This window comes from Zosterops lateralis (assembly GCF_965231275.1).
Source record: "Zosterops lateralis genome assembly, chromosome: 11".
NCBI classification, from domain to species: domain Eukaryota; kingdom Metazoa; phylum Chordata; class Aves; order Passeriformes; family Zosteropidae; genus Zosterops; species Zosterops lateralis.
The window spans coordinates 13708637-13735449 of NC_139771.1; the positions used below are offsets into that span (position 1 = coordinate 13708637).

The 26813-nt window shown below is 40.4% G+C and overlaps 1 protein-coding gene across 2 annotated transcripts in view; it reads right to left on the reverse strand.

The window, feature by feature from the left end:
• The window catches only part of FHIT (fragile histidine triad diadenosine triphosphatase), a 548140-nt gene that overhangs the window by 11231 nt on the left and 510096 nt on the right, over positions 1-26813 (reverse strand). Inside the window, exon 7 of one of the 2 annotated variants that reach the window (XM_083869434.1) lies at positions 6434-6504. The exons of the other annotated variant lie outside the window; for it this stretch is intronic. Within the exon in view, the coding sequence (XP_083725560.1) occupies positions 6475-6504 (30 nt within the window). The 3' untranslated portion in view covers positions 6434-6474. Of the gene's footprint in view, positions 1-6433; positions 6505-26813 lie in introns of those variants that run through there. 2 annotated transcript variants of the gene reach the window in all.

Genomic DNA, 26813 nt, shown 5'->3' on the forward strand with positions numbered 1-26813 from the left:
GTGTTCAAAGCTACACTGGATAAGGCCTTGAGCAACCTGGTCTAGTGGAAGGTGTCCCTGTCCATGGCAGAGGCAGTTTGGGACTAGATGACCCAGGTGTTCCAACCCCAACATTTCATAGTGTTCTGGATGCTGAACATTTTGCAGGTTCAAGATCAACAGTACCAACAGGCAGATGCCAAAATAAAAGTTGTCCATACCAACTCTAGCTCAGGGATTGCACGTACTACAAATCCATGGAAGCTGAAAAGCACAATGCAGGTCCACCTGTGCACCTTCCTGCTTCTTCAAATCTCCTGGATCTTCTAATGATGATCTGCTTAGGGATCCCTAATGGTGACAAGGTAATGTGATCATGGATGGGTTTGGTCACACCTGGTTATTTAATGTGTTCTTGTGCAAAGTACATTTCAGCCACGTTCAGTTCTCCCTGTGAGGGCCTCTGTAAGCTAAAGCTACTTTATGTAAAATTTTTTTTGTTTGTTTTAATTAAGAGAGGTTAAGAGAGTCTCTGTAGTATTTTGGCTAAGTTGTAAAGCTGCTTTCAGGAGAGAAGAGCACAGATATTTCAGTTATAAATGGTACTGATTTAGAATTCAGGTGGGGAACAAACATAACAGCTGATAGTTGTTTCTTAGGGACTTCTATGCCTAGGAGTGTGTTCATATTCACACACACATCCAAGTCCCAGCTGTGAATCTTTGCAAATATCTGACTTGTATTTAAAGTTTTGGATTAAACTAAAGAAGCAATGCTCTCTTACACCTTAAGAACACTCCAAAGTTCTGCTCAAACTAAAAGGGAAAAAAGGTGCCTTTATTTGCCAGATATTGATCCATTAAAAAATCGTGATTTATCCATCTTTCCTACCCGTCAGACAGTAAAAGCTGGATAAGTTGAGCTGACATCCTCACTCAGATATTTCCAAACACAGACTAGCTTGAGGTTTGTGATACTTTCTGTACAACAATTCTACTTCTGCAAACCAAGGCAAGATGAGTTTATAAAACCTTTTCTGTAGGGCTCCAAATTAGTTACCTTTTCAAAGCAGCTGGTACTTGGCCTGTTTCACAAGAGGAATGTGATGCAAAAGCATTGCACCAGGAAGAAAAAATGCTTTACTGCAAAACTTGGAAGGCCCCAAATTCTCTGAAACCAAACCTGTTTGTAGAAACTCACAACAGGAGTGTCTCTGAACCCTGAACATCAACAGGAAGGTGAGCAACCCCCTCAGCATAGCTTGGATAACTCCAAAGGAAGGGAACAGGATAAGAGAGCATGAGCAGCTCTTTTAGACAATCACTATTATGCTAAATTTTTCTTTTAATATTCTGCACAAGCACCCAGACACACATTAGTCAGTTCTCTAATCGCAGTTGCCCAGCAAATTACACACTGTATCTGCTCAACATTCTTCAAGCACCAAGACTTGTGTTTATAACTCTGAACATCTTCTTGCCTTGCAGTACAAATAAATGCACTATTTCTAAGATATGCCCTTCTTCAAGCAGATCATTACTGATGTCTGACTTCTTGGGCTTCCTGATAAATTATCCTCTTCTTTCACCTCAAGCAGAAAATGCTCTTCCACCGATAATCTATGACTGTCAGTCTTGATTACATGTAAACAGTGCAGCTCTTTGAATATTTCTGCTTGTGAAAAGTGTTCATTTTCTCACTCATGTCTCCCACTGTGAGATGCTGGCAGACCTGACAGCTGTGCTTTATGTTATTTTATTAAAGTTTCTAGTGCTGCAGAATGGTCTATGTTTTTATCACTGCAATTCTTAAGGGAAACGCAATATTGTTTTATGGCACATTCACATTGGGGGACCTCTCCTTCTTGCCCTTTGTGGAGGAGTCCAGAATTCTCAGCACAGCAGATTATAGGGGACTGGGTCTATGACTGGCTGTTGCTTGAAGTGATATGCATATTATTTTTTTTTCTACTTATGCCATAACATCATGAGAAAAGCAACCTGTGTAAATACAGAGCACTAGCCAAAATTATTGTGAAAAAGCTTTTATGGTAGTTAGAACTATTCTCACTCCCCATGAATATTTATAGTTGATAGTTAAGAGTTTATAACCTCCAATGCATTTAACTAAAAGAAAAATTATAGTGATGGAGAGTAATTACACAAAACTGCAGCAACATAACAAAACTCAGCTGCTTCAGCAATTATAAAATATAGTATTATCAAAACCAGCAGCTAATAAAAAAAAGAAAGAATTTTTGCCAGTGGCTTGAATCAGAGATTAGGCATTACCCAGCTGCTGGTGTTCATTATTACCAACACACCTTGGGATATCCAGACATTTTTTCTATACTTAAATCCTACACTGTAGTGAAATATTCAGTGATATCTCAACATCAGATTAACACATGAACCATGAGAAGGCTGAAAATCTAATTTCTTCTCATCACTAGCAACCCTTTTCCAGAGGCTGGAGACAAACTTGATCCCAGGGCTGCTACACCTTGCTCCCTCCAACTCCCTCATGGCAGCAGAGTCGTGTGACCAATACACTCCAGAGCACACCCCTGCTCTTCTTCTTGCACTGCAGCTGTGGTGGAGCACCCCTGTATGGGAGAAAAACTCCAGGGCTGAGCTTTTTTCCATGGGAGAAAAGCTCCAGGCTGCAGCTCCTCAACCCTTTGGTGATACTGGGAGCCTCCTGGTCCTGGTGGTGACTTCCAGCTATCTAAGCCTCCTCTGGTACTGCTTTTACAACTTCTGAATTGTTTCCTTTTCCCTGTTCCCCCTGGTCTTGACCTCCTTGCTCTTTTCCCCTAGTGTTTTCTTTCTTTTCACTTCTCTTTGTATTTCACTTATAACCTCAGAGTAAGACTTCATTTCCACCCCATCACACAATGCGATTAAATGCAGCATTTACTGCTATTATCTGTACCTCCTGCTATGCTCCAGCCTTTCCTCACTCTCTGCTGAAAGGAGTGTGAGCTTTTTGGTAGGTGCCCTCCTCTGCTAGTTTGAGCCTCCTGCCTCCTCCCATTTGCCTTCAGTTGTGGCTCAAGTCTCGACTTGACTTGCAATATAAAATGAAAGAATAATGGATGAAACAAGAGGTTTCAGGGAGCAGCTTCTCAGGGATGCTGGAATCACGTTACACATCCTGCTCTGCCTACCTGGGAAAAATCATTGGGAGGAAATCACGGCAGCAGCTCCCAGCCCTGGGCTTGGTTCCCAGCTGAGCATCACCCCTGTTCTGCTCCAGGCCCAAGAAATGCAAAGCAGGGCAGAGAATAAGCCCAGCAGGCTCCCCCTTCACCACACAAAAAGACCCACCAGACTTTGTGTTAATGCAGTGCTGGAGGGCTCTCTGTCCCCACCAGCTGCTGTGGGATCAGGACCCCTTTCCAAACTCCTTTTCCACTGCTCCCCCCCACAGCCTGAGCAGCTCAGGCAGTTCAGTGCTTTCCACATCTCTGGGCCTGTCTCCATATTTAATTACAGCTACAAAACTGCTGTAATTTAATTGCTCTAATTTACAGTGAACACTGCAGAAAAAACCCACATCCTATAATTTTCTCATCTGCTGACTTTGCTTATGATTCTATATCATACAGATATCTACGTTTGCATGAATCAGAAATCCCTGATTTTGGGGTGGGTTTTACTTGCTGCATTAAATCTGAATTATTTAAGGAGATGGGAAAAAAGCCTAAATTATCTGCATTTTATATGAGACAATTTTTTAAGTATCTACTGGAAAATTCTTCTCCAATTGTTTTACTGCTTCTGCATGAAATATGCTGCTACCTCACAGCTGCTGATATTGCTGCAAAGCATATATTCCATTGGAAACCTCAGTTTATCAAAACTGTGTTTTAGAGAGTGGTGGTTTTTTCCCCCTCCTGTCGACTCTTTGTCATAGTGACTGCAAATATTTTTTCAGTTTTATTGTTGTGCTTTGGGGAAAGACTTGAACCTCACACTTCACATGGACATATGAATAACTGCACCGTATTTAGCACTTAGATGAAGAGAATTTTGTGAAAACATATAAAGGTTAAGTAAAACCCTTAAGCATACGTGTTAGAGTGCTTTGCTAAAATAAACTCTGCAAACCCTATTCTAACAATTCTGATAAGAAAAAAGGAGTAAAAATAAAAGGAATCTTAAGAAATTTGCTTTTGAAAATATAAAAGACAAGTAAGCCCACAAGCAGAATGACAATTGCATAGGAAACACGTTTGCTATTTAGTGAAAAATGTAGATTCGACTCTGAAGAGCTCAGATCTTGACAGACTTCCAGTTTGGCTCCAATTGAGATAGAATTCTTGGAAAGTGAGCACATTATAGAGAAGGTACTTGAAGAAATATCCACTGGGGTAAGAAGTCCTGCCAAAGGCTTGGGGAACTGCTATTTACAACCTGATTTGAATCCAGGCAAGAATCTATAAAAGCGTTTAGATACATTTTCACCATGCCCATTTATCCTCCTAGTTAGCAGATAATGTTAGAAACACCTCTGTAGTCTTCCTCACCTGGGAAGGGAAGGTGGATTTTTGTGGGGAGCTTCTTAATGGCCTTGGCTACAGAGGGCTGTCTACACAAGAGAAATGTGTCACACAGAGTCTTGGTTAAGAAATGGCAATGGCATCAGTGTGATAATGTTGGAGGAAACCTTATCCTGTGTGCACAGCCTGCCATGCAACATTACTCATTTGGAAAAAGGCTATTTTTAATCAAGGAAAAGCACTTTAATCAAGGATAGAGTCAGTGATTCAAAAATTTCATGCAGGTGCATGTATTACTTGACTGAAAGCCTCTTCCCAAGAGGTCAGAGCTGCAGAGAGATGTGCATGTCCCACTCCAAGAGCAGAGATAACCTCGAGGTGCCTGTAGCAGGGTGATGTATTCTGGCTCCCGCTGCAGTGAGTTTCAAAGTCACAACTTCCCTCGATAATCTTCTTAACTTCAGACAAATATTTGCCACACTCTCAGTAAGATTCATGACATGCCAAGGAAAACACGTGTGTTAAGGAGGTTGATTTGGTTTATTTGCTTTCTTTGTCTTTCTCTGACAGCACAAAGGATATCAGCTCTGTGTCCTGTGGCATTGGCACAGAGCCAGTTCACCACACAGGGGAATGGGAGCACACCTTCATCTCCAGGGGGGAGTCCCACCTCTCTCACATCTCTGGGATGTGCAGGAAGAGCCTAAAGTGGTCAGAGTGTATTTCTTCTTGTCTGGGGAATTAGCTAATTCCTATTAGAAAAAATCCTCACCCTCAGCAGCACTTTCTGAAATGAAGATGAAAACATTCCACCAATGTGTTCTGAAGTAACTCATACTCTGAGTCACTCCCTCCCCTGCCTGTAGGAGGATTTCAAGGAGACTTCAGTGTCTGAAATGACACATACCACGTATTTGAGCTGTGGGAGCTTCAAAGCCTGATTTTGTGTGTGCTTCTCAGGGGACCCCTCATCCACCAACTGACCTTCCCAGGATGACCCTATCTGCTCTGCTTTCCCCACAGTGCTCAGGATCACAGCACTCCTGGATAAAGCTACATCCCTGGGACAGCCTTTTCCCCCAGGCATCCCTCATATACTTCTTTAGCTTTCAGCCTTGCACATGTAAGGCTACTTCAACACTGAGATTGCCTCCCTGGGATTTAGGCAGCCAATACCCTCTAGTAAGTAGGTAGTAAAATAGGTTGAGGAATAAATTGCTCTCATTTAACATTCACTCACAAAAATATGGCTGCATTTATTATGCAGCATATTGTTTTATATACTGTTTTGTTATAATAAGTCATGTTTAAAATGTCATGACATTTAAATCAACAGCAGTAAGAGGGAAATGCTGAAAAGGAGCAAGATGATCAAAAAGCATCTGAAAACTCCTGGTGAGATATTATGGGCCAAACACTCTCATTACAGTAAAAACAGTCACAAAAAGCTTAAAACTCATCAGTGAGAAACCCACTGAAGAGAAACCCTGCCTGCACAGTCTCTGTGTCCTTGTGGTGTCCCCAGGTCTGTGACAGCTAGGTGCTGGCAGCTGGCACTGGCCAAGGGACTTGGGCACCTGCTGCCAAGTCCTCCTGGTGCTCTGCATCCCTTTGCAGCTTCACCCTCTCTCTGTGCTGCCCTTTGGCACTGAGCCCCTGCAGCACCCTGGGAAGCTGCACTGCACACACCCCCTTGGAACTTGTGAATGCCCTTTGGCTCAGTGAGGAGCTGGGCTTCAGTCTCTGTGCTGCCATATAAATGAACTTTACAAATAATATAAAAGACTACTTTAATGTGGCTTCATAGCCTTTGAGAAGGCACAGAGCCTACCACACCTACTACTGATGAGCCACATGAATAATGGCAGATTTTCACCAGAAGGACTTTTAATGTTAAAAAAGAAAAGAGTGTAGATCAAAGAAGCTACTCTGCTCCTGCAGATTCACTGCACTTCTTTTCCATCAGGTCTGGATTCATATGCCAGCATCCCTCACTGCTGCCTCCACGCTCCCTCACCCCCCTGCAAGGGAAAAAACAACAACAACAACAACTGCAACAACAAAACAGATGGAAATGCAACGAAACATTAAACCCGAGCCCAATACCTGAGCTGCACCATGAATATTTCACTGAGCCATGGGGTAGAAAAGACAACAAAATGACCTTTTCTACCATCTTAAGGGATATCTAACCTTGTAATTGCTATAGACACATTGAAGAAACATAAGAGAGAAACAAAGACTATTTAAAAGATGTGTATATTTTTAAAAACTACTATGTCAATGTTCCCATTACAACCTGCCAATATGAATGACATTTACTTTTGCTCTGAGAAATGAAAGAAACTCTAAAAGACAGACTGCATTAAGAACCTATTGATATTGCACTGACCTAGTGGGATAAGAACCAAACAAATTTTATCAAGGGCAAATGCCCCAGAGTCTGTAAATTCATCTCCTAAAGTAGCAGCAGTAAAAAGGAAGAAAATCTTCAATATCTAAAACATTTTTTAAGCCGAGTGCAGGCTCACACATCTCTGTGATCCAGTGGCAGTGGATGGTACCAGACCCATATGTGGGAGCAGAAGAGGAGATTTCAGATGGTCAATCACCTCTTCCAGTTTTTCCATCCCATTAATACAGCTGTAAAAGTTATGCAGGAAGTTGTCTTATTAAGGGACATTACAAGAGGTTTTACCCATATAATTTTTCCCCTATTGTACCAAAGTCACAAAGACACATTACCCATAGCAAATACAGTCCTAGGTTCTGTTTGGGATGGATGGATGTGTAAGAGGGAAAGTGAAGAAGAGTTTGGCATTGTTCAAGCAGACTCCTTTACCCCTCAGGTGAATCTCTGAACTCATACATGAAATCAAATTATTTAAAAAGTCATGGATAAGGGGCTCAATACAGGAACCCTTATTTACTCAGTGAAACTTAGACTGGGATAACAGTGACTTTTCAGGGGGTGGAGTGGCACAGGCTGCCTTCAGTTTGAGGAGGAGGAATATTTTTGTTCCTCTTCCAAGCTGCAGGGTTGGTCTTCTGTTGAAATCCTTCTTCTGGGGAATAAGTTGTATCCACAAAATGCCCATTAAAAAAAAAAAAAAAAAAAAAAAAAAAAAAAAAAAAAAAAAAGGATGGCATAATAGCCATGGAATATTCTGAAATTAATTTAAGTGAAGGCACTGTGAATTTGGGAAAAAATTTATTTTATCTGGATAGACTGGCAGTTAATTAAGGCTGATAGCTTCTACTAGTAGAAAGGTGTTTTTGATGAAAATATATTGAAAATATTATTAAACTGCCTAGGAAAAACCATTTGCTATTGCCCATGCTAAAACCTCCCAGACATCTCATGTTTCTATATAGAAATCATAAACTGATAACATTTGCATAACAATTATTATTTAATATGTAGACTTCAATATCATTGCTTTTGGACAGAATGAATATTAAAACCTTTGAGCCCAGGTATTTTAGAAATACTCATCTGAAAAGTCACAGGAACTGTTTTAGTCTGCAATATTTTTGCAAGTTCTGTTCTGGTGATGATACCCTGGCAGCAGATCACCACCTTCTCTTTGCATAATCCACAGGACATGCTCCAGAAAATCCCACACTGCTTGGGGGGAAGCGCGTGACCATGCAGGATGGAGGAAAGGTACAAAGACAACCTAAAGCAACCCAAACACTCCCTATTTTCAAAGACAAAAAAGTAATTTTGTATGCTTTCAGCTCAATCAGTTTGTTCATGCCTTAGGAAACAATGAGATCAACGGAAATGAAAGCAATTTCCAGCAGATATGAATAAAACACGTGGCTCTGCTGGGAAGAACTTGTACGCTATTCCAGAAGCACAGTCAAAACCTTGTGGATTAAATGCTGTGAGAATGGATCATGCATGGACTTGCTTCATCTGAATTTACCAGACTAGGAGTTTGCAGGTTTCTCACTCCTCCTTCAAGAGGGAGTTGATTGGGGAATCAGTTGTACAGTCACATACTTTGTGGAGAACTTGCAAAACAATTTTATTTATTTAGACACATTTTGAAGTTGCAGTCAGAACTTCTTTCACAAGTCTGTTGTTACATTTTTCTCCTTTCTTTAGGTCTTTTTTCTTTAAAGAATCCTCTTCTTCAAGCAAAACTTTCTTCTTCAAGCAAAAGTTAAAAAAAAAAAAAAAAAAGTTCTCAGTGTGTTTCAGGGTTTTCCTGTGCACATACTGCGTGGTACAAAGGCACACAAGCTCTCCCCATTCATCCTGACCCATAATCATTATTAAACTTAATTGCAGAAGACACTGTCTTCACAGCTTTATTTCTCCTATGACATCTTGTGAATTGCTTTTAAGAAAAGCCATTTACACAACTTCTATATATATGTAAACTAGTACTCCAATGTCACATTCTTGTTTGCACATTCCCTTGTATTCATGTCAGCTAGCCCTAATGCAAAAGCAAGTGGCCCTTCATGTATTTCAGTTAGGAAACAGTAGCATGGATTTTCATAAAACAAAAGTTTGACTGATACTATGCAAAATCTGTTCCACTGAAAAATTGGCATCTTGCCCATCATCTTCCACAAAGTTCAGTATCTTTGTCGGTGCTCATCTACTTGACTTCTTAATTGTCTGTGCTCACTGGCTGTATCAAATGGAGTTTTCTTTTTGCTTTTGCTCACTGCATATTACATCTTTTAATCGGTATATATAATTACTTACCACAATCTGCCATGCCAGATTTTCTAAGCATTAGTCTAATTAACTTAAGCTTGATAATTATGTTTCAGATATCATAACAGTACACACAGAACTTGCAGATTATGCTGTTGGTTTAGCTGTTTCTGATAACACTTTTCTCCTATTCTTACTTTTTCCTTTTGCTTTTTCTCTTTCTGTACAGGGTGGGAGCACAGGCAGAAAGAGGGACTGTTTTTCTCTTTAAATTACCCCAAGGTTCTCCAAAAGCAAAAAACTGTCTGTTTTAAATAGGAAGCCATTAAAAGTAAGTCAACACAAATGAGAATAGATCCATAATACAAGGATTTCCTCTTTTTATAAAAATAAAAGAAATATGTCACTAAAGAAAGAACCTTGAGCTTCTGATAGAGGAAATTGTAGAGGATTCTAGCACAAACCTACAGCATTTATGGGCTAATTATGAAAGTACTCAGACTTTCCACAGGTCCCCAGGCTGAGCCATTCTAATTATCCGCCTGTTGGCGACAGGCTGTCGCCAGGGAGGCAATAAATAAGAGATAACATGCATGGGACCTGGCACAGGCACCTCTCCCGCACACAGAGATCATCCTTCACAGAGCAACGCAGCCCATCTGGGCAAATGAAATATGCAAGCCTGAGACCTCAGGTAAGAGTAAATAGATGCAAAGGACACTGATGTCACAGTCATAAATAAAGGAAGGGGAAAAAAAAAAATCTGTGACAGACTATTGTACAGGGTTTGTATTTGGATTTCTGGTGTAAATCAGCATTTCTCATCATTCCTGACAACTCACCTTGGTGTTCTGCTCTTACTGTGGAGAATATATCCTGTATTATTTGATTTGTCTTACTCCTGGATGAGGGCATGGACACTGTGTCCCACCACACTGAATGGCTCTGCCCAGTGGGACAGAGGCAGGAAGACCAGTCCTCCTCTCCCTGCTTCCACAGACCATGGATCTGTCCTGTTGACTGCAGGGCAACAAGTCCTGTTAGGTCCCAAAGGCACCCAGACCACAGGAGCAGCACTATGACAAGAGACTCTTTGTTGGAATTTTGGGTGCAATGCTGTCAAGCCTACACAGAGAACCACACCAAAGGCACTGCATTTGCTCTGGAGGTATTGGTGAGGATTTAATCAGCTGTGAAATACTGGAAGACTGCTCAGCTGCTCCTGTGTTTTTTTCATGGATAGAGACAGGACAGGCAGCTCTAGGTGAAGTTTCCCTCATTCAAGACCTTATTTTCAGATGATTGAAGGGCTGTCACCCTTGACAGAAAATATTATCAGCAGTCAAGGAAGTAATCAGGATGGCAAGTACATAAAAAAGCGTAGCATAAATCTGAATATTGGTAATTAGCATTTCATTCAATCAGATTAAAGGTGTTTGACCACTGTAGCAGCGATTCCTTATAGAAAACTATTTAACATTCCAATTATCTCTAATGAATTAACCTCAAAGTGTGGCTGAGGTGCAACACCCTAAGAATCCCTTTGCTCATCAACAGTCCACTTGCAACTAATTTCACTTCACAAGCCTACCTCAATTAACATTTTTCTGTATTTCACACATCAGTAACTGCAGTACTGAAATACGCACTCCTTTCCCAAAATTAATAGCTGAGATACTTTCCTTTTTTTTGATTCTACAAATGAAGAAAAATAATTTCCTGCTACTATCTCAAACCAATTAAAATTCTTTTAATATTGGCTTTGCATCTCTTCAATACATATATGAACCAAAAAGTCCTACATTTTTCACATAATAATTACTTGGAATTGATCTGCTATGCAGCACTCCAAAGACAAAGGGATTTGCAATTAGCAAATTTTAAAGTTTAGTTTACATTTTTCATCTCTGGAGTTTTTAAAGAATGCTTTTTGGTTCAAGGTTTTATTTTAAGAAAGAAATCTCAATCGGTACAACTAAATAATTTTAATTTTAAAAGATGAAAAATGGAAAAAGTGCATATTTATCGATATGTCTGGAAGGAGAACACACTGCCTCTAAGGCCACTGTGAAACTACAATTACATAAAAAGCTATTGCAAAATAAAGAAAACTTTTGTATCGTACACCATGCTCATGGTGTGTCACTGGTAGAAGGACAGATCTCTAACAGATCTCACAGAGTTATCAAATGCCCCTGAGACAGGGAAACCACTGACCAGTCTCAATAGCAGGGCAGCTGCTGGGCTTCATGGCTCTTTCCTTCTACTTGCCTTGTTGTTCCTGGTGGATTTCATAAAAAGACAATGTTATTTAATGTAATTCCCACTTTAATGGGGAAACATGGTGAGGAAGCTCTTGCTCTGCATCACGGTTGTGGTAAAAGGAGCAGCATTTGTGAACAGATTATAAATCTGACGTTATTTTCCTTTTCATTCCATGTTTGCAGCATTATTTTAGAATTAAGAAAAATGAACACACATGTAGGATAACAGCATCCACACAGCAATATGGCATAGCTGTTATTCCTCTTATAGGCATCCAATTTAATTTTATCATCAAATACCACACAGCATCAATTCCTATCTTCTATTCTGTACTGATTTTAGCCTCAGTATAGAGCTAAGCATTTTGAGATGTGCATATCACCTAGAGCTCACTGGGAAGAGGAGCACTGCCAGCAGAGAGACATGTGGGGATACAGTACATGGCTCCTTCTCATATCAGGACTGTTGGATTTTCCTTCTCCAGCTGAAGTATCCCCATGATGCCACAGAGCTTCACTGCAATTCCTTCTCTGAGCTGCTGAGCACTGCTATAATTAAGTTATGCTGATAGGACACAGGCATAATATAGCTTGCCCATATAGATACATGGAGTTTGTTTTGTATATTAATTTTTATAATAAATAGGGCCATGCATGGCCTATTTGGTTACATGAGCAAATCCGTGCCCTGAAAGATGATGTTCTCATTAAGAGAAGCTGCAAGCCCAAATCTTATCTGAAGTGCTGTTTACTTTGCTGGCAGAACAGCCAGCATGCTGCAGAGCCTATATCTTTCACTATGCCAGTCAAAATGAGAGCATTCCATAATAAATCCTGAAAGCTTAAAAAAAAAAAAAAAAAAGCCAGTAGGAGGAGAACATATATTAAAAATCAATAACTTCTTAATTTAGCTAACATTATAAACTTAAATTTTTAGATGGAGTACATTTTTGGTTTATGACATTACCACACAATACAATTTTTCTCTGGTATTTTATCTACTCTCAGAGAATACTGAATATTGTAACATTTTGCCCTTACCTGAATTTTTACCAGCCCTTGGTTTTTATCACATACAACACTTTGGAAAGTCTAAATAGTAGTTAAAAATAAACTCTCTGCTAACATTCTATTTCCACTTCTTCCATTTATAACCAACACCACACTACATTTATGCATGAATCTCTTCTTATGTCAAAACCTGTTTCAAGCCTGATTTTACTCAAATTCTTTGTCAAGTGTCTCTGGGCTCCTGGAGTGGCTCTGATCCCCTCAGCCAAAGGGAATCCTTCTCCTTATGGGAAAAAATTCTTTCCAAGAAGTGGGCACTTTTATCCCTGAGCAAATTCAGGACCAAACCTCTGTGTGGTGCTCCACCCGAGCAAATGCACCCTCCAGACTCCTTCCCACACTTTCTCCTGGCTTTGGTGCCCAGCCAGGGCCATCCAGGAAAGCACTGGCAGGACTCTCAGCTGCCTTAGGGCCACAAAGAGCTCACAGGGCAGCAATTCACTGCCTCCTGTCACAGCTTACTGGCACTAGCTGAGCTGGTAATTTCGTATTTATTTCCTTAAAAGTTTGCTGCAGATGACAGTGCCCAGCATCTGGAGACATTTCAGGAGATAGCCTTGAGAACATTAGGAAAGCTGTAAATTCTCTCTTAAGGATTCTTTCAGTGGCACAGATCAAGTCAAGTGTTTTGATCCTTTCAACTCATCTCTGGGGGTTTTGGAACATCCATAAAAATTTGGATAAATCTGCTACTGAAAAAATAAATCCCAGTTCACAGCTAAAGAGCCTCCTGAAAATTAACATTGAGAAGTATCTCATGTTCATTCTTTAATAAAGGGAGTGGGAAAGGCTGACAATAAGCTAAAAAAAGCAAAACAGTGTGCATCAATTTGCAGCTTATGATGTGAAGACAGATCTCGTGCTGATTTTGGCACCAGTAGGAAAAGGAAAACCTCCAACTCATGTAATAAGATCCTAGGTAGGAAAGACATTCTCTCTAGACAAATTTGCCAGTAAATCTGAAGCTGATTCACGTCCTCATTCAGCAGGGCATTTACATTTTCTTTCAATGCTTAAGAGCTGTTTGAACTCACTTAAGCTGATCACTTGCTTTAAATGCTAAAATGCTAAAATGGGATTGCACTGAATACCAGTAGGCACATCTATAATTAAAAAAAAGCCTTCTGAGCCTAACAAGCATAGCTGGCTGTGTTACTCATTGTCCACATCTGAGAGTAAGGACTCCTGCTTTAATTAAAGTGATCGAGTGAAGACATCTGAATGCTCACAGAGAAAGAAATTAAGTCATCATGTGAGTCAGAAAATTGCATGTAGTGCTGGATTGACACTAGGGAAAAAATATGAGACATTAGATGAAATTCTTCATTAAAATATTATTTGCTAGTTCAAACCCAAACATTCTGACAAATTTTAGGAAAGTAACATTTTCTTCATTCTTAATGTCTCTTCTCTTGCATCTTCAGAAGCTTCTCTCATTCTCACACTTCACCACTGTTGTGTTTCAGTTGTTGCTAATGAATATTCGATCTTTGTTATAAAAAATATGGGAAATATGCATGGTGCTTCAGGGGTTAAGAGAGCCCCAGCAAGGGATGACCACATCCTGCAGTGTTTACTCTTAAGCATTTCAATAGCATGCCCTTTGACCTGCAGTGATAATTGGGGTCTGCAGGTCTTCCATAATTGTTTCCCTCAGCACAGGCAAATGCAATGTATAACACAACAATCTGGAAAATTGCAACCATCACTGCTAATAAAAACAGGACAGGAAAAGAGGAGCCTCCATTCATCCAAACAAGACAGCTTTGTACAAAAACTCAGTATTGTGATTAATACAGGATAAATTAGTGGATCATAATTTGCCCTTCCACAATTACATTAATTTTGTGAAAATAAATAATACTGACTCAAGTATTTCCATCTCACTTGGAGCTTGAAAAAGTCAGCGTGACAACTAAAGGAGTGAAACAGGCTCCAGAGGAAGTGAGGAGAGTGCTCCTTTCTGCCCCAGATATTCAGTGTCAGCCACAACTGCACTGAGGCCAGCATATTTGTCAGACCATAACTGCTGCTCTTGAAGGAGATCCACCACCATCCCAACCATCCTTTCCTTTCTTTGTCTATTTTCCCATCCTCCAGTATGTTTTTTTCCTCTCACTTTCAGTTTCATCTGATGCCCCAGCAGATGCTGTGCAGCACCCAGCACAAGGTACCTAATCCAGCAATGATGAGAGGACAACCATGAGGGGATCTGGGATTTTCAATGCAGGAAGCAAGAACTGAGAACCACCAATTCCCAATCGAGTTACGGTGTCTGTAGCATTGTTCCTCCTTGTTTCAGAAAGTGTGTTCAAGTTAAACCCCATACTTCATTTACCACTGATGTCAGAATGACACATGGAGCTAATTCTATGCATTGGTCTGGGAGAAAAGGTGTATTGCTTCCATTTCTATCTGCCACTGCAAAGCTGCTCCGCAAACCGAGATGAAAAATCCCTGCTGTTTCTACATGCCTACAAAGTGCCCAATATCCACAGGTCTTTTCTTTAAGGACACGTTTTTAGCGCTGGTTGAATGAAAGAAATGACACATTTGCGTATTTCCCCCAGCAAGCATTAGATCAGCCTTTGGCTGCCTTGGCAAGGAGTGAAATCATAATGGGGCTGAGAGAAAGCAAACAAAGCCCATCCTGCCAGGCAGCTCCCCCTGCTCCTGTCGGAGCTGCTGCCAACGGGAGGCCAGGGCACGTCTTGCTGTTGGTTATTCTGCAATATCCAGGATAAGCCCTGGAGCCACCATGGCAGCTCTGGATTTGCAGAGCTGTAATGGGGCTCTGACCTAATGTCACAGGAGAGCCAGGCCCCATCGGCAGCAGAATTTGACCCAAGCAGGGTCTCCTGCTTTCTGTGGAAAAACATCCATTGGCTTCACTGGAAGCTCGTTCAGTGTTTCAGCGCCAGCAGGGAAACAAAGCTCAAAAGGTCACACAGAGAAAACATAAAGAGGAAATTGTTTCAAGGCACAAGGAGTTGCTTCAATTTTTTTTGTTCAAGCCGGTCTATCAGTTTGATTTTCAGCAGAGCACTGTGCTTTACCATGCAGGCTCCCCTAACTAACCAGGCAGGAGTATGATCGGCTTTAAAGAAAATCATGGGTTTGTCTGCAGACAACTCAATATTTCATTGCATCAGGCCCTGTTCTCATACTATTTTTTATTGATCAGAATACCTCAGGCTATTAAGTTTATTAATTAAATGATAATTTTTTTTTACTGGTGAGTATACAAGGAGATAAATGTCTTACAAATAAACTCAGAGCTTGCAGGCTGAGTCATGTGGTGATTTAGAAGTCATTTATCTTTTCCTCTCCCCCTCAGCAAAAAGTAATCATTGTCACAATACTCTGCAAGTCTAATGTGGCTGTGAAATGTGCAACATAAAGAGATATTTTTCATTTCCAGCACAATTATACCAAGCTTTTATGTTATACTAATTTGTAATTGCAGTGCTAACAAGAGGATATGGATAGCTGCTAATCCATTTAAGCACAAACTACCACCCTGGTGAAGCAGGGACGGGCCTGACTCTATTGGCTGAACTCAACATCTGTAGAGACTGAATTTAGATTCATATGCCTCTGTTCTTAAATGCCTGTTTGGATATACCTGAATTTTCACTGCTATCTTGAGCCAGGCTTAAGGTTATCAGGTGATACTCTAAAGCTCCCCGAAGAACCTTCCCCCAGTGCTGTTTTCCCCTGGCTGAATCACTGCAGAGCACTTTGATGGGAAACAAGTGCCTTTTACCCCATCAGCTGCCCCATAGAAAGCAGAGAACTTGATCAGGTACCTGCTAAGCTAGAAAATATCACATTTCTTGGATCAAAGCTCTAAGCAAAATGTGGCTGTCCCTTGACAGCAAATACAGGGGTCAAATAAGAGCAGAAATTCAGAGAGCAATGAAAAATCAATGATTTTTGCACTTTTTCCTCTAAAAATTGAAGCCTTCCGTCTATTCTAGAATATGTTAGGATATTTTTAGAGAGTGATATGTATTGCACAACAGAGAAAGGGACACAGCAAAACAAAAGAAATGGGGAAAAAATGGTAAACTCTTGAGTAAAAGTCAGACTCCAGACTGGATCTTTCTTCCCCAGGCTTTTTTATTCTGATATGCTTTTGCCCAAGTAAAAACAAACTAAAAAAATCTTCAAGATTTGGCCCATACATTTGAATACAAAATACTAAAGATTAGTTTCTTTTCTTTAGGATTTACTAATCTCTTAAAAACCACAGCATTACTTCCTGTTGATGGTACCCATGGTTTTTGGTAGACTAGTTTGGTCTAAGATAGTTTTGAACAAGACATTGCAAATCAGCCTAGCACAAGAAGAGCCACATTCTCTTATGTTTGCAGTGTTGCTCTATCAGTTTGAAATGGTTCTTTGCAGAAAGAGACAAAGGCAGCAAAGGCAGTGTTCACAGAAAAATACTTGAAAATAAATGGCACATCAATAAAAGGGAAAGCCTCTGATTTTTCATCCTTCTTTCTGCAAGCAAGCAGCTGCCCGAGTACCAGCCCACAGGTGCTTAAGGTACATCTGCAGCTCCTTGGGGAGGAAAGTGGCTGTTGCTCCAATAACAGTAAGCCCCAGAGACCTCACTGACATTTTCCAGCTGGAAAGCAGGGCAGGGTGTTAGCAGCATGCACGTGTACACCACATACAAGTCCTTTGGCCTGGAGCACAGAGACCACACTCTCCACAAATCCACAGCCATCACACAGGTCAGGCTGTTCCATGCACTCTGAACCAGGCTGCTTCCATCAAAGAACCTCAGGGGAATTTCTGCAACATCCTGCTCTCCAGAGCTGCTTACTTACTGTACCAAGTCAACATCTGATACAGATTAAAAGAATAATAAAGTGTTTAAAGAAATCAAGATCATGCATGTCCTGTGACAGCTTCACTGAGAAGCAGTGATGCTGCACTGAGTGCTAGTTTGTCAACCTTTGCTACTTACACAATTCACAGCCAATTTAATTAAAAATATAACAGATCTGAGAGCTGCTAAAATGCTTGCAATGACTATCAGTCATTTGATAATGGTATGAAAGAGCCATTAGAAATGAACTGTAAGCAAACTTTTCCAAGATTGGATAACAAGGGCATTACACTTCCAGCCATTAATGTCATGCTTTAAAAAAATTAGCTGTCCATCTTGCCTTAAAAACTAAGCATTTTTATCTCCCACACATTTAAAATCAAAATATGCTTATAAAAGGTACAGTAAATTTCATGGTTACGAGCTGCACATTTTGCATTCTGAACACTAAAACAGCCTCCACTGACTCACTTCATCGTTTAGTTGATTTAATACAAAAGCTTTTTTCCTCCCCTTTTCTGCTTGTTGCTAAGATGAATACTCGGTATTCATTAGCAATCAAATACAATGGCAAATGTAATATTGTTGCACAGATGAGCTCTTTTTATTACCAACACTCTCATGTTTAAATTATTTTCTTTAAATAGTTGTCTCTTGTTATTCTAGTTCAGCTTATGAAGTTCAGACAAACAACAGCTTGGACAAAGGATGCAAAATTAAGTAAGTGAAGAAAAATACCCAGAATCAACATATATTGGCTACATCATTAAAACAGTAATGTTTAGCCATACCCACAAGCCTTTGGGATTGCCACTATGGGATGCTCTTGCAATGACCAGGAACAGAATTCTCTGAGCACAAACCATGCTTGACTGCTTTTGTTCCCCGAACATTTAAACATGGATTGCCTTTACCTTGGGACATGGATTGTCCCAGGAATCCTGCTCAGCCCTGCAGGGGCCCCTGCCAGCACAAGGGACTCACTAGATCAAAGTCCAGCATCCACAAGTTGTGCAATCCTGAGGGTGTTGGAAAACCTCAGAGCTTTCAGAGGTTTGAGGAGGTGTAGACTTTCAGCCCCAGGAATGCACAGCTGGGAGGTCAGAACAGCATTAGTGCTGTTATTTGACTGATGAGATTTCTGAAAATCAAATTTTGAATTTAATTCTCACTTGGACAAACAAAGCCACAGGTATTTGTTTTATGAGGTACATTTCTCAAATCTGTCTTCTAACTTGAGGAATTCAGATTACCTGCAAAGAGAGACAAGCGGGTTCAGAGTAGCTCAGGTGTTGTGCCCACAGCAAACTCCAGCACAGAAGTGCAGATGTAAAAAGCAGCCTGCATTCCTGGGAGCCAGGACAGTCAGATGCAGAGCTCCCCTGGTGAAAGCTTCAATTTTCAAAATTGTCAAAAAAAAAAAAAAAAAAAAAAAAGAACCAAAGGAAAAAAAGAAGAAAGCAATGGCTTCCTTTGATTCCAGGGCTCCAAGAACAGAGATTTTTAACAATACTGTATTGTATTAAAAATATATGTACATGCAAACACATGTGCAAATATAAATTTAAATATATGACATAAAAATATATATTAGTACTTATTATACATATGAAAAACAAAAGATAACAAACCTTGTCCTTGACCCCGTTCTTAAAGGTCTCAAGTTCTGAGATTCATTTTATACATCTTATCACTTAATATTTTTTCTATTTAAATCTAGCCCAAATTATTTGCTTTGTTGAAGTATTGCAAAGATGGAGTATTTATATGTATAGCAGCAGATGCTGCTGTCTCTCTCACAATATAATACAACTTTACAACTTATACTGCCTTTCATACCAACTGCATTCCCAGATGGACAGCATTAAAGACAAGGAAGAAGTGAATTCAGGCAATACACAGTAGATGTGTGTATTGTGATACAGTGATGTAAAGTGCTGTTCAAGACACTGTTTGGTGAATAAATTATAAATTAAGGCATTGAGCAACAAGGCCAATAAAAGTGAGGAAAAAGAAGAGAAGAGGCATACACAGATGAGAAAATCTACTTAAGAAAAAAAGACAAAAGTTGAAAAGATGAGGAGTTGATGAGGCAGAAAGATACACAGAGGCTGCTGCAGATGGTAGAAACAACAGCAAAGGTTCCTAAGCTGGTGTGGCAAGACTCTATACAAAGGAGCACAGCGTGGTCTGCAAAAAGACAAGCAAAGGCTGCATCCATTGCTGAGATGAATCACTGCTTTTGGAAATAAGGAGGGACCCTGAAAACACTGCAGCTTTGTTCTCAGCATGGTGAGATTGCTTAAAGGCTCCGATACTATGGCTGTGAAAGGGTCCTTGAGCTCTGGGGCTTGAGGAGCCTCTATTTCCCTGTTCAGGGAAGGGAACATGTTATCACACAGTCTGTCAACCACTGAATAACAACTGGCACACACAGAAATCTCCATGAACCACACAAAGAGTACACATGCACACAAGGAATCATTTATCTACCACACAAGCACTGTATCAAAAGTTTGCCCAAATGCAGAGCTGACCTGACCTCTCAGCAGTACTCACTACATATGGATGTTAAGATTTGCCCTATGGGCTCCCTGTGTTTTACACAAAGTGTAGAGAAGTCAATACCTAAAAATACCCTGCTACCTGAGGAGTTTTTAGCACAGACTGAAATGATGCACGAGTATCACCATATTGTTTTATATTTTGAAAAGTCAAACATAACTGCGCTATGCTACACTGTTTTAAAAATATTAATAAACAAACACTAAACAATCTCAAATTTAGATCTTAGGCCTGAAGCTATGATACACGAGTGGCAAAGTGGCATAGACGTGTTGGCCGGAAATTACTCAGTTCTAACTAAGTGGCAAGAGTGCTACTTGAAATCACCAAGCATACGCATCCATGGATCCCTTTCACTCTCAAGTTGTCAGTGTGAGAACAGTGCTGAAAATAAACATCCCTCCCTTGACCTCCACTAACAAGTCTCCACAACCTTTAGGCTTTCAGACTAGCAAGGTCTAGTGCTCACACATAGCTTCCACAGTGGCATTTTCAAGCAGGGAATGACAGCAGTGACACATTTAAACCTTGTTCTTTTCCATATGCAGCTTTGTCTCCTTGCCCATCATCTTGTAGTCTCTGCCAGCCCACTCCCCAAGAAGATCCTGGTATATCAAAACAGGATTTAGCTACAGTGCCCGTACATGTAGTCTTGCTAACCTCAGAACACCCAAATGTATAAATGCTGTGTTTAACATTCATCAGACAGATCCAATAAAGCTGTAAATGAAAAGAAATTGAAGCAACTTTGTGCCCAGGAATAAAGATAAATTAAGTAGCAAGTGTTTAAGAGATCAAGACCTAAACCGCAAGTACCTACAGCATGGAATCAGTCACTCTGGCACATCTGGGCATTCAGTATCCAGAAATGAGCTTGATTCTTATGCAGAAACCCAGTAAATAACCTACAGGTAATTTAAAAGCCCTCAAGAGGGCACTCAGGAAAAGCCCAAGTCACTTACTGAATTACTGGTGGGACTTGGTACGGTGGCTAAGCATCCATCTCTCTGGTGTCAGCTGCAGAAGGCAGGAAATGTAATCTGCCCAGTGTACCCAAACAAAACAGCAAATGCAAGGAATTGCTAGCAATAGAGATACACTTTTCTGGCTAGCTCTTGTTTTATGCTCAGATTCGAGGATGATGGGTCATTACAAAGGACTTGCATTACACAAATAATCTATGATGTGCTACTGGCTCATACACATATGAAAATGACAGTCCAGAATACAAAATGCAGCATGGATGGATTCACTGAAAAACAACAAATTAAACCTAAATCATCAGTCTTCGTATCAAAGACAAGACAGAGCTGTTTTATAAGGAATAGCCCTTGGAAAAAAGTTACATTGCTCATCTATGACCTACCTAACATAGACTTTAAATAAGCTTCAATTAACTACTAACTCAGACATCATTAATCTGTTTTGCTTTTACTTTTCAAGAAAAATTCTCATTAGTGGACCACTGGGTTGACTAATTAATGGCACACTGCTATAAGAAGCATGTAAATATCATGTGTGTCCAATGTCTGTGCAAGAGAAATACAGAACGTCCTGAGGACCAGAATTGTATGTTTTCATAACGAATTTAGGATACTGTCAGTCATGATCCTTTGCTTGGAACACCATGCTGAGATGCCAGCTGAGATCCCCAGAGTGAGCAGGGGCTTGGGCTGTCAGAGCAGACCAGATCTGAACTATTTGAAAAGGATTAGGTCTCCTCAGAGTCATGGGCAGGAACTCAGCTCAGTCCCTGAGGAAACCAAAGCAACCTCTGTCCAAGACTACAGAAAAAACAATGCCTGTCAGAAATAGAAGCAAGATGCAAACAACCATGACTAAAGTTCATGCACAATTTGGTAAAAAGAAATCAGCCACCACTGTAAGTAACCTAGGTGTATTTATTCAATCTGATTGAGCAGAAAGAGCATTATTAAAAGAATTGACACATCCTGTCCAGAGATTTATTTGTATGGAACCAACTTGGGGGTGAGATCATGTAAGAATTGATTTTTCTACCTGACTTAAAAAATAAGGTTATGGAGAGACGAAAAATCATTATCTAAGGTGTCCGGAAAGTCTTAAGCAAAACTAAATCATACCTAAAATTCACCCAGTGCATGTGTATGTGTTATCAAGGGGTGGTAAAAGTTGCTGTAATGAATAAGTTATTAAATACTTTTCTTAAACTTTATTTTTTGAAGTCTATCACATAGTTTGAAGACACTGGGACTAACATTAATTCATTTACTAACTAGGTCAATAAAAATTGCTGTAGCCAAGAGCTCTATTAAAAGTCCATAATGTTATCTTAATGGAGGAAAACGAATAGAGTTCTTTGGAAGTTTTCCATAAAATTAATATTGTAGAATTTCAGTGGATGTCTTAAATAGTTTAAATAGGCATTTTTATTAACAGACTTAATAATAGAATTAAAACAAATTAAAATCATTACTTTCTCTAAGAAGAAGTATTTACATTCCAAGCATCTTAATGGAAGTTATTCTTGAAAGAATTTAGAAACAATGCTCATTATTCAACATTGTGAAGTGGGAATTGGCTATTTGGCATCCACGCATAGAAGATCTGCCAATTTGCAACTACTGTAGCACTTACTGGGAGCCTCTCTGTCTAAACCACTTTGCATGGCAGCCGTCCAGAACCTCGACCTGCAACACAATCCACCTCCTTGTCAAGTGCCTTTCTTGTTGGAAAGTGTTAAACTCACGTGGCAACCAAGCAACAAAAAAAGGTAATTAAAAAAACCCACAAAACCCTGGGTAATACACAAGGCAAATAACTGAGAAAGTTATTGTATCAATTATCTGCTCATGCCCTGTTTCCCTGGACTTTCACCACTTACAATTATCCCCTTGGTTTATCTCAGGCTTTATCCCATGATTGTTATTTCTGTGGCTACCTGCCTTTTGAAGGTCTGTGCACATTTTCATCTGAATGAAATCTTCCTATTTCAATTGCACTTACTACCTGCTAATAGGGTTAAAACACCCACCAGGCAATGCAGATGAGCTGTGTGAGCCTTAGGGGGTTGTTGAGGTTGAAGGGCAGCAGCATCCACAGTGCTGGAAATGACACAACCCACAAAACCAAGCACAGCACTGGAGGAAAGTTTTTGGCAAAGGGAGGGTGCAGGAAGTGCTGTGAACCTTGTACAGCTGGAGGAAACTCAGGATCAGGGGTAAAATCTGGTTACCATCCTTAATTCCTGATAGTCAGCAGAAAGCATTAATTATGATATAGGTAATATGGCCAAAAGCAGCCAAGCAGCCTGTGCCTGGAACTAAAACCCACAGAATCACAAAAAAAATCTTGCTTTGAACTCATGCATACATTTCTCAGGGAGTTCATACAGAAAAGGGAAGCCCTGACTTGACAGAAGGGTAATGAAGCAAGTTTACCTTCCTGTTGAACTCAGTAAATTTCCAGTTCTGTATCTAAATTAACAAACTCATAAATTTCTGATGAAATCACTGTATTTAGTATCCAAGTACTGTACACAGGCAAATGAAACTAATGTTTTTGGAGTTCTATTCACCTATGAACGTTGTCACTGTCTTGAGTTAGAAGAGTCCATTTTCCTGAGATGGCAGATTTGATTATAAAAGGCATCACCAGCACCAGTTTTGGACAGCAGGGTAACACATGCACACACCTTCCAAAGTGATCAAAAATTCATGTCCCACCCACATCTTCCTCACCTTCCCATGAGTCAGGGGTGAGGGGAGGTCACCATGGGAGCACTGCAGGCACAGCCTGCACCAGAGCCAGCACAGCCACGGGCTGGGCACCTTCACTGGAGATTTTTAACAAGAGCACGTCTCCTCTGTGCAAGTTGTGTCATCTGAACACTGACTTACTGCTATGAAAAGGGCATTGGACAGAAGTTATTTGTCACTGTGTAATCAGCAGAGATAACCAGACTTTGCTTCTCCTTATCGATGTTAGGCTGGAACAGACACGGGTAGGAGGTGTAATATTGCATTGTAATTGCTCCTCACACTGGAACATTCCCCCCCCACCCAGAAATGACTTGCCAGAGAGTTAAAGCCCTTCCACAGAAATTGGCAGCATTGTGACATTCAGAGAACAGGCCAGAACACTGAAGCTGTTTCAACCATTACCTTACCAGACACGTTAAAGGACCAGATCCAAAGGCCATAAAAGTTCCAGGAAACTTTTTGTAGTCTATAATGAGGTTTGTATCAGGCTCCAGGTCTCAATCAGCCTTCCCTAGTTTTGGTATTCATGTTTGCTAAAATTACAAAATGTCCTTTCATTCCAGAGAATCTTATCAGAAAATTGATCTCTTTATATATAAAGTCTTCAGCCAAGGTAAAGTCCTTTCAGGAGTTTTATGGTTTCCTATCATTCTTTTCAAAACCCTCTGGAAACTGGAAAATATGCTGATACTGTTTCCTTGTTAAAAAGAATGGTTAAATAAAATAGAAATATAGTTCTCAAGTGTTTGCAAATATCCAGCCTTTTATAATCTCTTTGGCAAAAATGGCAAAGGTTAACCGAAAACAGGTAAAAAAAAATCAAAAATAATTCAGAATGACACAGTTATTTACAGAAGTACCTATCTGAACATTATCTCATTCTCTTATTTATAAGACCTACAATTGTGCTCTATGTATTTAAATTAAATTATCTAATGCAAATGTTATATATGAACAGCTCAGCAAGACACTGTATTGTATCAACACACCTTATTCTATGTAAAAGCAGATTGCCAGTTGTGGGATTGTAAACGTGTCAGACAATAATTTTATTGCTTTGCAGGTAGCAGAACCCCCAGTGTTCTTGTTCCCAAATGGTGATTGAGTGATAGCTTTTAATATTGTCTAATGATCACAAACATGTGGAGTCTCGTGTTAACATCTGGTTTATGGGTAAAGTCGCACACAAAACGACTCACAAAACAAATAACCCCCTGCCCTCCAAAAGGTAGAATTAATAGAACTAGAACATGTTCTTTTATTACTGAAGAAGAAGTAGCAGGGCATGCTGCAAACATTTATAGGTATGGTTTATGTAGTGCAACTAACTGAACAAATCACTTTGTTCAAAAAATTCTTAGAAGTCACAAGCTCTAAGGAGGGGAAAAGAGTTTGTCAGGAACATTGGAGGAAGAAATAACTGGAGAACCAAATCTCATAATTCTGAGCAGGGCAAAGCTTTCACTGCAGACAAGGAAAGCTTTGCCTAAGGGCAGCCTTAGCATGTGACATCCAGGCAAGCTCAAGAACTTCTGAAGGTAAAAAATAAAAACCCCGTGTCAGTTGTTCCATCCTTATGGCTCATTTTTTTATCAGTGAGCATCACATAACAAATAAAGCCTCAAGGACTATTAGAAATCACCCTACTTGGTGATTTCAGCTACTACAATTTTAGTTACAGATCTTCTACAAAACTGTATTAAACAGGCTCCACTGTGGACTTTCTAGTCTTATCACATTTATTTCAATCTCTCAGATACTGGACTACCATACATTTTTCTCTTAAATGGTTTTACTTTTTTTCTAGCCCAATTCTTTTGTCTGGGTGGACTTTTCCTAGGTACCTTGATCTTTCCAGCTGTGAGTTCACAGCCCAGAGCCCCTTCATGGTATGGGCCCCATAAAAGTCACCTTGCCTGCAAGGCCACTGCTCAGGGCTAGGAGTGCATGTGAAAAAGCCCCTCACACCTCCTTTCACAAACCTCGGGCCAACTTGCACCTCTTGCTGGGCTCTTCTGGAAGGGACAAGAAATATCTCAGCACTGGGGGAGCAGAAACTGCTGCACTGCAGAGATGCAGAAGGTGTAGAGGAATTTGCTGTGATTGTTTAAGACGTTGTGGCCACTTTGCAGGCACTTGTAGGGAACCATCTTGTGTTCAGAAGGCTTGGAAATCCAGCCTGCAAATCTACTGCTCTTAGTGTTGAGATGCAGAGAATGAAATCTCCTGAGCAGAGAGTGCACACAAGGGCTGTTCATTACACACCCCACTATGCACCAGAGGTCTCACCCCACTAACACTCACACCTGGGACAGAGGAGCAGTGCAAGGATCCAAAGCCAGTTTAAATCCAGTGCAGACTTGGCTGCATGCTGCAGGAAGGTACAGGTTCTCCCAGTCCTCAAAGCATTTCTTTCAGACAAGTTTCAGAAGAAAAAAAGAAAAAAACTTAGTGTGTGTTGGAGTCCAGGACATCCCTTTGGATGATCTGGGACCTGGGAAAGGGAATGTGAGCCCTGGACAGGGGGGTGTGGAGCTGGTCCAGGGGAGTTGGAGACCTTGGCACAGAGCCCAGGAAGACACTGAGTTTGATCTTAGCCAGTGGGAGAAACTTCCAGCACAAGGAGAGGAATTGCAAATCACCAGGAAGTGAAAGTAGTAGTTTAGCGCAGTAGAACATGCAAAATTCAGTAGTTTTAGGATTCTTAGAATAGAGGTAAGTGGGGGACAAGATGGTGGAATTTGGGTGGTACCTCGTGTCCCTCTCCTTCTTCCTTGTCCTCCATCTTCTGGGGTGGTGATGAAATAAGGCAGTTAGAGTGGATTGGGTCAAAGCAGAAGTGACCCTTTTAGTTTAAGCACTAGGCATTGGTACAAAATAGTAAATAACCTACATGTAATTATCTGTATAAATGTAAGGTGACGTCCCATCGGTGGGCAGTCGCCTCATGTCCCAGCTGCTGTCCGGACCTCAGCTGAGAGCAAAGAAAAACTCTGTGATATCAAATAATAAACAACTCGAGAAACCAGAAAACAAGGCCTTGAAGACTCCGCTTCTTTGTACCAACGCGACTCGGGGCTTTTAGAGGGCAAGGACTTTAAACAACCTGAATCTCGGGTGAGAAAACCAACCTGAGAAGTGTGAAGAATGCTGTGGATAACACAGAGAT